We start from the raw sequence: 15,506 nt of genomic DNA, 5'->3' as shown, positions 1-15,506 counted from the left end.
TGTTTACCTGTTAATAATAACAACACACTGTAGTTCTTTGTTCTTCAAGCAGAAGAACACATAAATCACAAGACTTAAATGTCCACAACTGATAATCTGAGTTTGACTTTATCCATTAACAGAATTTCCACTGGTGTGTTCAACGTGCCACAAACATTATTCAGATGGAATCTGTCATTTCTTGTATAAAATAACAAACAATAAAAAATTATAAAATAATGCAAAAGAACAAATCTGACAAATAGTGTTCTGGATATTCTGTCCAAAAAATAATACATAAAGTGATCATTTTCACCTTGTTCCCTATTTGTTGATGTGCCAGACAAGTTGTACATGTTGGCACCGTGTTCATCCGAGAAGGAAGTGAGAAGCATTACAAACATTTTGACTGAGTTTTCAAGGTCTGTGTCCGTAATCAGCCTGTTCTTCTTAGCTACTTTGTTTCACTGCTGCTTTTACTTTTGCTAACTGTTAGTACAGAAGTGCACACAGCTCCCATTATTTATGACCTCAGTCAGCAGTTACTGATGAGATGCAGGTTTCAATAACTAACTTAAAGTCACACTGAATACAAAATAACATTTTTTTTATTTTGTTAGTTATTGTATCATTAGTCACAAAGTCATTGGATCATAAATGATGACAAAGCAGGGGAGGGCTTTGTCGTGGACGATAAATCGCAGCCAGTGAGCTTGCACTATTACTAAGTTTCTCAGAGAGAGGAATTCCCTCTTCCGTGGTTTAAAACATAAATATGATAACAGTAAAAATGTTCAGCTCGAGGCACTATGGGCTGTAACTAATAGTGGGTGATATCCATTGGATGGCTTGATCCATCTTTTTAGTTTATGTTAACAACCATGTGCACAATGAAAATTTAAGCTCAAATGTACCAAGAACATTAAATGTCTGAGGTCAGTCTTAGTTTTATAGAAAAGTACACCTTACATGTGATGAAACACTACTGTTTGACACCTGAGAAATAAGAAAGAACTTGTAACACTGCGTCAAGAGTCTGACTCACACCCGATGTGTGGATTCAGCTAATATTTCTGCTATATTTTCACTGATCACAGTTGACCTGTGACGATCTGCTCAAAGAGAATCATCTGAGTGCACCCAGGTATTCTTCATTTATTCTTAATTATCAGAAAATCCCACAGAGAGACAGCTCAGGGAGAGAGGTAAGGCTGAGCTGTTTCAGAAGGAGGGATGGTGGAAATATTGGACAAAGGACATTCAATGTGGGGCTGCCAGGAAGGAGGAAAACACAGACATCATGAGGGAAGTTCATGAAGGAGGATATGAAGAGGGTGGTGTGAGGAATGGGGTGAGACTGAGGCAGATGATCTGTGACAGATAATTGAGATAACTGTTGTTGTGATTTGGTGCTATAAGCAGAAAAGTGAGCAGCCAATAGAAGAAGAATAGAAAGCTGGTATACATCCCCACAGTGCCTATGTCAGTGCTCATGTCAGTCTAGGGCACGATGTGGTGCATCATTGTTTGATTAAAATATTGCTACAGCTGTGATTTTCATTGTTTACACAAACCTCTGACTATAGAAAAGTGACATGGCCAGTGATTTGTTGGTTTGGGAATCTGCATTTGGAATCCTCAGAATAATGAGGCCAAAATTAGTGTTAATTTATTAGATTTTAATCTGCGAGCTCTGCTAATTGTTTTCACTTGCTGATCACCTGTCCTCAGTGTAGTTATAACCCAGTTTTTCTTTTGTCTTTTCTCCAGACATCTTTTGATATTATGATGACATTATCTCTACTTTCAAACTTTCCTTTTTGCTAAAGCATATAGTTAGAGCTGCGTCAGATGACCCTGGATCCTCCCTTATTTATGCTGCAGTAGGTGCCAGCTGCTGGGGGATTCCCATGATGCACTGAGTATTTCTTCTTCACTCATTTTGTGTTAACAGACCTCTCTGTATTGAATCATACTTGTTATTAACCTCTGTCTCTCTTCCACAGCATGTCTTTATCCTGTCTTCCTTCTCTCACCCCAACCAATCACAGCAGATGGCCCCGCCCCTCCCCGAGCCTGGTTCTGCTGGAGGTTTCTTCCTGTTAAAAGGGAGTTTTTCCTTCCCACTGTCACCAAAGTGCTGCTCATAGGGGGTCATATGATTGTGGTGGTCTACCTGACAATATAAAACGCCTTGAGGCAACTGTTGTTGTGATTTGGCGCTGTACAAATAAAATTGAATTGAATTGAATATTCTTCTTGATTCTTATACTTTTCTGAACTATATTAATTTCTGGACTTCTCGTGCTCCAGACTTTGCATTTAGACTTTGCATTTACCTCATAAAAGTCTTTGTTCATTTTTGGTTTGTCCTATTCAAACCCAAAATACCCTTTCTGCAATTATTCTCACCAAGTTCTTCAAGTTGAAATTTTAATGGAAGAGAAACGACATATCAGCCAATCAACTGATGGAAAAATAATTTTTATGCTATTTTAAAAAGCATAATAATAATTATTTGCAGCATAAAACAAGCCGCTGAATCCACACCACTGTGTTTAGACTGTCTTGTGTGCAGGTTTTATCATTGATAGCTGTCTCGTGCAGACAGCGAGCAGGGAGTTAAGTGACCCGTTCAGTCTGATCCATGACTCCACTCCACGTTTTCCACTCTTCACTCTCTGCTGGGGTGATTACGCTCTGCTTACTCCAACTTCGACCCTGCGACACTCACACACAAACTCTCAAACACACACACGCACATACACACTTAGCGGTCCAGCATGGAGGCGCCTGCTCCGAGCAGCTAACTTTGGAGCAGCTGGAGCGCATATCTTGCTGAATGGAGTACCTGTGGACTGACAGCATCGCATGAGACTGACATTAGCAGCCTGCTCTACCATGGAGTTTGGAAAGGTTTGGTCCAGATATCAGAGGACGCTGCTCATCACCATGATGATGTTCAAACTGGGTGAGCTCCCAACTTTGAGTTTTTGATTTTTTTCGTCTTGAATGTATAAAATCGCAATAACCTCCACAGTTACATCAAAGCGAACCAAAGTGTAGCACGAAGAAGAAAATCTTATAAAGCTGCCCTTTTCCGACAACGCAAATAGTTAATAAGGTATTTTACAACAGCACGATGGCTCTGTGCAGACATACACATGTACATATTCGCGTCAGTGCTTAAGTAAATAAACATGCAGACCACTGCTGACCTAACAGGACATAAAGATGGATTTAATTTATCACCAGACCGGAAAATAGTGCTATCATCAACAGAAAGTACATATTTAAAGTTGTCTGATGAATCACAAATATGATTTACATTTAGGGTATTGAATCCTGTTCTATCCAAATGTTGTGATCTATAATTGTGGAGCTCTACATATTGTTTCCTGTTATTAAAATAACTTTGCACTCTTTAACAAGTGTATCATACACATGTTGCCCGAGTAAGAACCTTTAAACATATTAAGTTCATCCACGGGTGCAGTTTTTTGCGTGTCTAAAGTGTTTGTTTATGTGCTCACATACATCACCCAAACTCTACCCCAACCCCACCAAGATTAGGGTTGGGGCCATTTTATTATAAAACATTTACAACATTTAAATGGAAAGTCCTTTTAACAGCAAACATTGCTGTGCAAAAATTGGTGTATGAGACTTAATTTGAAAGGTAATATCCCGCATTTTACAAAAAAGCCCGCATTTAATATGTGGACAAAACAGAACAATAACACTAGACTTATGCTGCAGTGTGTATGTATAAAAACGGAAACTAACAGGACACACTGTGAGAGTAGTTTGGTAAGTTTTTCATTTAAAGGTAAAGGATGTTACAGATATACTACATATTGTATAACAAATGTATACATATTGGTGCCAAATTAAAGGACGCCTGCAGTGAGGGGATCTGGACGCTCTGTTGTGCTCTGTGACATATTCTGCTATTATGATTTGAATCCACCTTTTTATTAGAGGGAAGTGTTACTATGAAAAAGATCAAATGTACTTAATGAACATGGAAATGGCACCAAGTTACAAAGTGTCTTTAGTTTTTTCTTTTGTGTTTTTTGTGTGTGCTAAAAACTACAAGTGAGAAATATATCTTTTAACTGGAGGTTTAGCACAATCATTTCTTTACTTACATCATACTGTGCTCATGAGATCACAAGATTAACTCGAATGAGCGTATGCTTCAACCTCCTGAATCCATACTCTATCAGAGAACCAAGAGATATAACAGGGTTTAAGTAGGTGTGCTCCTTATGGCTCCTAAATGTGTGCAGGGTGTGTCTGGGTGTGTACTGTTGGGGGGGTTCAAAACCTTATGAAACCCTACTGACCTATTTTTCCCGCAACCTTCATTTGTGTGAAATGTCTGAAGCTCATTTAAACGGTGGTAGAACGGCGGCATGGATTGGCTGTGGGTGGCATTGTTAAAGATCACTATGGTAACGAGCTGAGCGTCCGGCTGCACTGCTGCACAGCTTTTTTGTCTCGGCTATGAATGGAGGGGGTGATGGGTATTAAGGAGCATGGCAAGAGGTCTGGCACGCAGCAAGTTTTAAAGAAGAAGGCAGGCGAGAAGAGACAGAGGAGACAGGGCGATGGTGAAGAGACGAACACGAGGATGACAGAGACTGGAAAACTGGAAGAGTTCACATGAAAGTAAAAGTATTTAGAAAAAGTTTTTAACAATGAGCACATTTGAAAACCTCTCAAAAAGCTGAACAACATAGAGTTTGTTCACAAATATATTTACTGTTACCTTTAAAACAAATTTGGTATTTTTAGGAAATGGGAAAAATACAAAACCAACATGTCCTGAAACTCACCCATTGGTCTCTTGAGTGCTGTCTTCTGCAGATGATGAACACAATGGAGACAAGTGCATTTGTCAGAGCCATTCCCGTCTATAGGACACGAGCTGTGTCTAATTCCAAAAGAATTTGTGAAATGCGGATAGAAAACTGGTGACTAACAATATGAAAAACATGGGGGCTAAGATGTATATAGAAGCCTTGTATTATACTTTTAAACGTCTGTGAGCAGCTAGCTGACAAATTGACTCCCCGGAAAATAATTGGAGTTGGTGTAGCTTATACGAAGAAACAAATTTCCCTCCAGACTAGACACAAATAGTGAGTTTAAAGTGACATGGCCTCTACAGTAACTCACGGAGGAGACAAAAGAATGCATGTCTGTGGCTAGTTGAGTCAGAGAAGATTTGTGCTTTTTTTGTATAAAGTAAAGCAGCCACCTGCTGTGGGGCATTAGGAGCCCAAAGCGGAGCCCAGTCTCTTGTGGTGATTCAATAAAATTCCTCTGAGCTCAACTCGTGCGTTAGCCAGGGGCTTCCCTTTATCTATGATTCACAGCGCTGCTGTTTCCTCAGCCCTGCAGCAGTACTCTCTGTTGACTCTGTGGTGCTGTTGCCGTGACTCAGGGTAAACACATATCGACTGCCTTTTACATCTGCCAAGAGTGAATTTGATTTTCTAGCAACACACCTCTATCTACATCCTTTGTAATGCACCCATCTGTGCACAAATGTGTAGTCACCTATTTGATTCACTTAGCTCTAGTTTTGCTGTTTTTAGTAAGTTAGTGAAATAACTCCAGAAATCTATTTTTAATGCCAACATTTCATTGGGTTAGAACTGGCAAATGTATAACATTACCAGCTCTCTCCTTGATTACTGGTTGACCATCATCACTCTGGACATCCCCAGGAGCAGGTGTTGTGGGGAGGAAAGCCAAGTCACTAATATTTATTCTCCAGCTACCCACTAGACCATTATGTCCACTCCTCCAATAAACTTCCTCGTTAGGGTGTGGGGGCTGTTTCCACCCGGGGAAGTATCCACTGTGTTAGCCAGCTGGTCTTGTTAAGTGGGAAGATATGTATGTGAATCATATACAGTAATGAACAGAAAACAATAATAACATTTATTTGGGTGATGCACTCAAAATCACCATGGCTACTCTTAATGAGGATCATCCAGAACCAACCCTTGAGTCCAAGGTTACGGATACAGTTTCTTAGCTCCAGGATTTCCCAGTTTCCCCTTATTATTCTCTCTATTTTATAATAATGCATAACTTTATTTATCTGTTCCCTTTTTTATATATTTGTTTACCCTTATTTCTTTACTAGTACTATTGGTATTATTATTTTTTTCTCCCCCTCTTCATCTTTTTCTTCATCTTATCATTAATAGTGGTGGGATTATATCATTATTATTAGTAATAATATCATTATTGGTTATATTCATTCAACTTTGGGTGAAAAACGAAGTTGATTTTTGAAGCTGGATTTCTATTCGATTCAATGTAATTAAACTGAATTGAGGAGAAGAAAACATCTGGCAGTTTATTTTAAATAAACCATTCTTTTGCAGATGGTTCAAGCTAATTGAAATAATTCACCACTTCCTGTTGACAAATGGAGCATTTGTCTAAAAGACATCCAAAAAGTAGATAAAATGATAAAATAAAAAACACCTACCTTTGTTTTTGTTTTAAACAAAATGTATTGGTGTCTTTCGGTTGTGGTCAAACGTCTTGACTGTTAATTTTTTCCCCACTGTGATAGTGGGCATGTTGGTGCACTGGATGGCACTAGTGCCTCATAGAAATAAGGTTCTTAAATCAGATCCTCTTTCCAGGACTGTTGTTAAAGGATTTTTTCTGCACATTTTCAGCTTCTTTTGACAACTTTTTGTTATGTGGGACAAAGTTGGAAAAATCTATTCTAATTAGCATTTGAGACATCAGGATGCTTTTTGTTTTCTTTATAATATTTGAACAGATGATGACGTAAGCATTACTCTGCTGTATATGTCTGAAACAACACACAGGCAGAGCAGACTTTATTTCAAATGATGCATTTTGCTACAACATATTACATCTAATGGCTAAAGTATGCCTGTACATGAACTTTACTGACTGCTTACAGTACATCACACTCGAACTGAAGTTTCTGTCTTTAAGGTTATCTTGAATTATGCACATTTAGAATAGCCCCAGATTTGCTTCAGATAATTAATAACTCTCTATTTCAGGCAACAACTACATGCTTTATAATGCAAAACATCCTTTTTCATGTCCTTCAGGCTGGATTTGTCCATACCACAGCATAGTGATGAGACAAAATCTTCTGTTTTGGTATTAAATGATCACAGGTGATACTGCTGGATAGAGCGGAAAAGGTGGTTCAGGTTATGTTTACATGATAGACACTACTTCATGTCACTTGATAACGATGAATTTGAGAAAAGCCAACATGTGGAATTCCTCAAGAGTCCCTCGTTGGACCTCTTGTGTTGAACATGTACCTGCTTTGCTCAAATTCTACTTGTGCCTTACAACAGCGGTCCCCAACCCCCGGGCCTCGGGCCGGTACCGGTCCGTGAGTCGTTTGGTACCGGGCCGCGAGAGTTGAGGCTCAGGTGTGAAATGTCTGGTTTTCAGGGTTTTTATCGGTTTTCAGTGTTATTTTGTCATCGTTTTTATCGTTTACTCCGTTTTCCTGGGTCTTTTCACGTGTGTTATGAATAAATCTTCTTTTTTTCGGTACCAGTACTAGTTTTATTTTGTTGTATTTATCCGCGACACCTTAAAGGCCGGTCCTTGAAAATATTGTCGGGCATAAACCGGTCCGTGGCACAAAAAAGGTTGGAGCCCATATGGAAAAGAAATAGTAAAAACTTACATGATTCACTCATGAAAGTGGCCACTTTCTCATTACTTTCATACATTGTTTTAGTAAGTATCCAAAACATCCAAGTTTCATTATATAATTTTTCAAGGGATCTTATATCTGTTTTCACTCTTATATGCTTTTCATACAAGTTTCACACAAGACAGATACAAACTTTATAAGATTTATACATATCTTTTCCATATGGGAGACCTCTGCCTTACAGAACATCCAGGTGAACAGGAGGAGGTCTTCTATGAATTGCTAGAATTAGAAACAAAACAAAGTGAGTTTACCTGTGGAACAAAGTGTGTAACAACCATGCATGAGTATTCGGCTGTTAAGGTCTATGTACCCCTATTCCCTGATTCTCTGATATAAAAATATAATAATGGTTCTACAAAGTCTTAACAACAAAGTAGAGACATTCTGACTGGGACACACTATTATTATTTTGTATTTTACTAGTAAAAAAGTATTTTTTGAGCTCATTGCCCAATGTTTTAGAGCTCAGAGTTAAAGTATGGATTAGGTTCAGTGTTAGGAAATCTGCGAATACAAATCAAATGAAAATCTGACTATTATCCAAAAGAGGGATTTAAAAAAGAGCATTACACTGAGTCAATATCCTTCTTCTCATCAGAGGGAATGGTCATGGTCTATGTTAAAGTGAAGACTCCCTAAAGAGACACGCTGAGGTCTCTGGAGAGCGTCGGCAGTTTGACATCACTCTACCTGCTAACAGTCCACGTCTCTGCTTAGTGTTATTGTTGGATCGAGAGGCTGGTACCAGTCAGTGTCAGGGATCGACCCTGTGCGGCCGTGATCTATGATGTGTTCTGTAATGGCACGGGGGCTGATGGGCTGTGTGTGTAGGAGGAGCTGTTATCATCTCCCTGGAATGTGTGAGGGGTTGACTGAGTTTGGATGAAGGAGTGAGGACAGCAGTTGTCCCTGTTTGCCCACTTCTACAGTGCTGATGAGAATTAGAGCCAGTGCGGGTTAAAGCCCAGAGTTCTGATGGAGTTCAGCTTTCCATACTAGTCTGGGGAGGCAGGTTGGAGGGGGTGAGAAGGAGGGAGGCTAAAAAAAGAAAACTAGAAAAATGTTGATGTAAGAGAGACTACACAACGTAATATCTGACTCGCTGCATTTCTGTCATGGTCCTGGATCTGGTGACCCAGTGTTCATGTGTTTTTGAGTTTTTGTTAATATTTCTTGGTTTTGTTCAGTTAGTTTTTGTGCTTATGTTAGCGTTTAATCTTCAGGTTTTGGACTGTTTAATTGGGTTTAAAAGGAGGTTTATGTTTTTATTGTACGGTTGGTGTTCTTGTTACATCGTTTAGTTTCTTGCGCTTCATAATCATAGTTCTCCTCCTGTGGTTGGTCCGTCATCCTTATCCTGCCTGTGTATTTCAGTCTCCCTCTGTTTGTTGTCCCGATCTCCGAATTAGCTGTCGGTTCTGGTCGGGTCATGTATACCAATGTATGGTTGTAGTTCTAGCTCACCTTTTGTTTAGTTCATGTATTTTACTTTTAGCAAAGCTGCTGCTTTAAGTCAAGAGAGTCTCAGAGTTGTGCGTCCTAACCTAGCCTGCCACACAGCTCATCATGACACAACAAAACCAATATAGTCCATGTTTTATCAAATACATATCACACTTTCATATTCAAATTTAGTAGTGTAATTTTCATAATGCATTTTGTATCACAGTTGCAGGCCATTATCAGTTGTAATCACTTGATTAGATCTACTTCATTAAACAGGAGGTTGTCTAACTAATCCGAATTAGAGATAAAATATTAAAGCATCTGTAGTTTAATAGCTGCTGTGGTGGCTCCTCAGGACCTCTGTGTTCTGTAACACCTGTAATAATAAGAATGACAATACTACTACTAATAATAATAATCTATAGTAGATGATTCTCTGCTAGACAAATTATTGGATGTGGTGGATTTCCTTTATCTGATTTCCTTAATTGCATTTGTCAATAAATAAATTATGTCTTAGGTGCTGCTGAAATGTGTTGTGCTTTGTATTATTCATACAGCCTACATACTGTGCTTAGGACCAACAATTAACTAGTTTTATCTATGAACTCTGAATAATGTCCTTTAACCAGGCATTTGTGTTGCTAAAGAGCGCACAAACATTTAACTGATCTAGTTGGCTAGTAGTGCACATTGCTGCTTATAATGAACACTGAACAGTAAACTGTCCTCAGCTCAAGTGTTTCCTGACTAATATGTCTTTGGACTGTGGGGTGAAGCCAGAGTACCCAGAGAGGACTCATGCAGGCACGGGGAGAACAAACGCCACACAGACAGGCTTCAGCCAGATGGCAGAGAGACTATAGTGCTCACCACTTTGCTGTAAACAGTATAAGAAATATATAAATATTTAGTAACTTTCAGATATTTAAGTTTTATTCTTTTCTTAGATTGACATTTTGTTTTAATTTCAAACTCAAAAGATGTAATTATATCAGGGCTCACTTTAGACACTCAAATATGAAGACTATAATATGTCTATAATATAATATGAAGACTATAATATGTCTATAATATAATATGAAGACTATAATATGTCTATAATATAATATGAAGACTATAATATGTCTATAATATAATATGAAGACTATAATATGTCTATAATATAACATGAAGACTATAATATGTCTATAATATAATATGAAGACTATAATATGTCTATAATATAACATGAAGACTATAATATGTCTATAATATAACATGAAGACTATAATATGTCTATAATATAACATGAAGACTATAAAATGTCTATAATATAATATGAAGACTATAATATGTCTATAATATAACATGAAGACTATAATATGTCTATAATATAATATGAAGACTATAATATGTCTATAATATAATATGAAGACTATAATATGTCTATAATATAACATGAAGACTATAATATGTCTATAATATAATATGAAGACTATAATATGTCTATAATATAACATGAAGACTATAATATGTCTATAATATAACATGAAGACTATAATATGTCTATAATATAATATGAAGACTATAATATGTCTATAATATAATATGAAGACTATAATATGTCTATAATATAATATGAAGACTATAATATGTCTATAATATAACATGAAGACTATAATATGTCTATAATATAATATGAAGACTATAATATGTCTATAATATAACATGAAGACTATAATATGTCTATAATATAACATGAAGACTATAATATGTCTATAATATAACATGAAGACTATAATATGTCTATAATATAATATGAAGACTATAATATGTCTATAATATAACATGAAGACTATAATATGTCTATAATATAACATGAAGACTATAATATGTCTATAATATAACATGAAGACTATAATATGTCTATAATATAATATGAAGACTATAATATGTCTATAATATAACATGAAGACTATAATATGTCTATAATATAATATGAAGACTATAATATGTCTATAATATAACATGAAGACTATAATATGTCTATAATATAACATGAAGACTATAATATGTCTATAATATAACATGAAGACTATAATATGTCTTTAATATAACATGAAGACTATAATATGTCTATAATATAATATGAAGACTATAATATGTCTATAATATAATATGAAGACTATTATTCTTTGTATATTTTTTAAGAGTCTCCACGTTGGATTATCGGCCTCAGCGTTGTATTCGGTCTACTCCTTCACTACAGCCATTAATCTTCAGTCTCATTCTCTTTCCTCCTGTTTCCTGTCATCATAAGTGTGATTATTGGTCATAAGTGAGCATGCTGAGGCTTATTATCAACTATGAAATTAAAACAGAGGAAACAAACAATGCAGCACTTCTCAGGTTTGGAAAGCAGAAAGGTGGTGCATGGAGATGTGAGACACTCATGTGAGGAGGAAGTAAGAGCAGATAAAGAAGGTGATAGCAAATGCATGTGAGAGGAACTGGGGGTGTTAAAGTGGATACAGTGGGAAATGAGGACTGTAGGTGTTGCAGGGAAGATATAAACAGATTGTTACTGGGAGGTTGTTAGCAGTGGGACACAGTGGCTGCCATTTTATTGGGGTGATTTTATTCAAAACATCTTACAGTAATTCCATAAATTTGTGAGTGTAGATGTCAGTAGTGAAAATCCAACACTTTGTTAGTGGAGGAAGGAGAGGGAGGTGTCACAATGGGCTTTCTTGACATACAGGTGTTTCTTCTGCTTTAGGGGTGATAAAGAGTAATTTTACAGCTAGACCGAAACTTTGGAAGAGCCTATTATAATGCAAGGTTCAACATATAAAATGACTTCTCGGGTATTTTGTTGCAGTGCCCACATTTGTTCTTGTCATTGCGTATACAGGCTGAGGTTAAATGAACATCTCTGCAGGATGCTTCGTACATTTGGAGACGGGGTGAGTCTCATTTGCACCTCAAAGGTGAATCCTTCCTGCAGCTACACCTGCGGCAAATGTAGAAAGATCAGTTAACCTGACAAACATTTCCATGCTCCAGTAAATGATCCATGTGGTATTTATCATAATTATCTATAGTTTTATCAGATAAATTCAAATAAATGAAATTACACACAAAAAAATACATAAATAAACTACTATTAATTTTTACTAATTGTTAGAAATATATATGAACAATATCTTTATAGTTTTTGTAAAGTTTCAAAATGTTTACTAAATACTGTGTAGTGTGGACATCCATTATGTTGACTAGTGTTTATAATACGTGCTTTAAAGACTGTGTTAATATAACAGGGGCCTCAATAAATCACAACACTGTGAAACGAGCTGCTTCACTCATCGCTTGGCTTCGTTTGTCTCACTTTGGTTTAGTTACTAAAACTACTGAGGATGGTAAATGTTGCAGTTTGGGTTAAAGTGATGAGCTGGGACAAACACTAACGCCACGACGTGCAACACTAACAGAGACTTTATATGTTTGAGTTGTAAGCAAATTGGACTAAACAGCCCTTCTAAGGGCTGAGTTAGTGAAGAAACCTCTATCACAAAGTGACAGTAAAGAAACATGATTTTATGTGTTCTTAACAGGAAGTTTGTCTTTCATTTCCAGGCCTGCTGTGCACAGCAGCAGAAGATGTGTGCTTATCGTCTCCTTGCAACAACGGCGGCTCTTGTTTTGACCACTTTGGCGACTACGCGTGCCTTTGCCCCAAAGAACCAGTGTGGTACACAGGTAAAAACTGTGAGGACCTGTATGATGCCTGCATCGATGCAACTTGCAGCAATTGCACAAGCAAACCTGGAACTGGCAAGTACAGCTGCCTCTGCCCGGGTGGTTTCGCAGGGCTCAATTGCACCCAGGGTGTTGATGAATGTCAGAGTAACCCCTGCCAGGGTAATAAGTCCTACTGTGTCGATGGAGTCAATGGCTATTCTTGCCACTGTCCAATTGGTTTTGGTGGTGAGCACTGCCAGGATAATGTGACCAAATGTTCAGAGGAAACATGCCAGAACGGTGGCACCTGTACGGACATCCCTGACACTGGGCACCTGTGCCAGTGTGCTGCAGGATACCAGGGGACAAACTGTGAGGAGAACGTAGACGAGTGCCAGTCGGAGCCCTGCCAGAATGGAGCCATCTGTAAAGATGGAGTGAATGCATACCAGTGTTTCTGTGTGCCAGGATTTCAAGGCTCCCGCTGTCATTTGGACATCGACGAGTGTGCCTCCCGACCCTGTCAGAATAATGGCACGTGTTGGGATGAGGTAGATCACTACAGGTGTGACTGTGCTCCAGGCTATAAAGGTGAGCAGGTATTTGAAGCAGGTCGTGTTTACAACAGGCAGAGCAGCATAGTCCAGGAACTGTAAGGTACCGAGCTTCATATGAACATATTTTAAATTTACAGCTTTAACTGGCTGTTCTAGGTTTAGAATACTTTCCCAAATAAGTCCAATAAGATTTAATTACACTTATATTGGCTCATTTAACAGTAGCAGTGTATAGTCTGTAATTCTTGTCTTATTATAATCATACATCTTTAAATAACCTTTGTCACTCCCAGCAAACATGTAGGTGTAACATAGACCAGGTACTGTTTAATCATTGTGTCAGATGGGAGAACAAGTTGCTGTGGACAACAGGAAATTCTCAGGTTTCAGATTATTGATTTGCTCCAAGCTTATCGCTCAACAAAAATAAGCTATATTTAAAATTGGTAAGTCATGCGTAAACATTCCTCAATAACCTACAAAAGGATGCTGGGCTGGTAGAAATACGAGGCAGTGGTACAGGAAGCTGCAGTTTTGAGACTGCAGAGCTAAAAAGAGCTTAATCGGGAGGGTATATTTTGGAATATGATGTAAAGAGAACAAAACATCTCATTGTGTATATCACAGTGTGACACAGTGTGAATCAGGTAGCTGGCATTGTTTAGTTTAATGTAGTTTGTACCACATGACAGTGGCAGCTAAAGATGATCTCTTGAAACTCTGCAAAATAATTCCAGTGAGTAACCCCGAGATAGCTGTCTATCCTCAAACTGCTAATCCTACATCTGATTATTTCAAATGTGAAATGTGATCATTGTGGACATATATGACAATGCATCGCCAAATCTCATGCGCTGGCCTTCTGCCATCCCGCCTGTGTCCTCTGCAGGGATTAACTGCGAGGTGGAGATCGATGAGTGTGAGGTTCGTCCCTGTCAAAATGGCGCCACCTGCCGAGATCATGTTGCCATGTACTCGTGTGAGTGCGTGGCTGGATTCCAGGGGCAAGACTGCGAAGTCGACATTGATGAATGTGCCAGCTGGCCCTGTCTAAATACAGGAAAATGCATAGATGGTGTGAACAGGTAGTATTTCTTTCAATATACTGAATATACCCTGGATGTCATTAATGTGCCCCATATGGAAAAGAAATAGAATAAACTTTTAAAAGGCTTGCATCAGATGTGGCCTTCTTCATATAGTGACTCATGTAAGGCTGATATGCTTCACTCATGAAAGTGGCCACTTTCTCATTACTTCCATATATTGTTTTAGGAAGTATCCATATACAAGTTTTATTTATATAATTTTTCAAGGGATCTTATATCTGTTTTCACTCTTATATGCTTTTCATACAAGTTTCACACAAGACAGATACAAACTTTATAAGACCTATAAATATATTTTCCATACGGGGCTGTTTCCCTAAACTTAAACTTGAACCATATCTTCATACTAGAATTGAATGATTAGAGTCGGGGGTGGGGGTGTCCCTGACATGCCTAATTTTTCTACATGTAAAAAATGTAACCCTCATAGTTTACTGTGCAAATGAGCTGTTTGAAGAAGGAAATACAACAGATTCAAAGCATCAAAAACCAAAGTAAAACTTTAGCAAATCAAACTGTTTTGATATGTAGTGATATTTACTGTAGTGAAATAATTATTTGTTGTTTTTCAAACTGACAGCATTTTGTACTGTTGAAATGCATCACCTGTGTCTGAAGATAAAAACATGTGTAGTACAATCATGTAGTACATATAAGTAGTAGTACATCAAATAGAAGGAATTCATCAGTGCAACAACACGACTCATAATCCTCATAATCACTGTAATCAAACCTTATAATTTAGCAGGATAAAGGTAATGAGCAGAATATTTAACAGTCAGGTGGACTGAAAAACAGAAGATAATCGGTGTTAGGAAGAGACTAGTGTACACTAACATACAGGTGCACTGTGTCAGTCTGTGTTGTGTCTGCCCAGGACTGCACGGCAGACATTAAAGTTGATCAAGGACAGGAATTAATCCTCTTACTGTCTGTCAC

At 37.8% G+C, this 15,506-nt stretch overlaps 1 protein-coding gene across 1 annotated transcript in view; it reads left to right on the top strand.

Moving 5' to 3' along the window:
• Positions 1–2,714: 2,714 nt before the first annotated feature.
• The window catches only part of LOC113033870 (protein crumbs homolog 1-like), a 29,607-nt gene continuing 16,815 nt past the window's right edge, over positions 2,715–15,506 (top strand). Inside the window, exons 1-3 of the mRNA XM_026188027.1 lie at positions 2,715–2,950; positions 12,797–13,492; positions 14,348–14,543. Of these exons, the coding sequence (XP_026043812.1) occupies positions 2,851–2,950; positions 12,797–13,492; positions 14,348–14,543 (992 nt within the window). The 5' untranslated portion in view covers positions 2,715–2,850. The remainder of the gene's footprint in view (positions 2,951–12,796; positions 13,493–14,347; positions 14,544–15,506) is intronic.

The sequence above is a fragment of the Astatotilapia calliptera genome, chromosome 12, assembly GCF_900246225.1.
Source record: "Astatotilapia calliptera chromosome 12, fAstCal1.2, whole genome shotgun sequence".
Classification (NCBI taxonomy): Eukaryota; Metazoa; Chordata; class Actinopteri; order Cichliformes; family Cichlidae; genus Astatotilapia; species Astatotilapia calliptera.
This window is presented reverse-complemented; position numbering and strand designations above follow the sequence as displayed.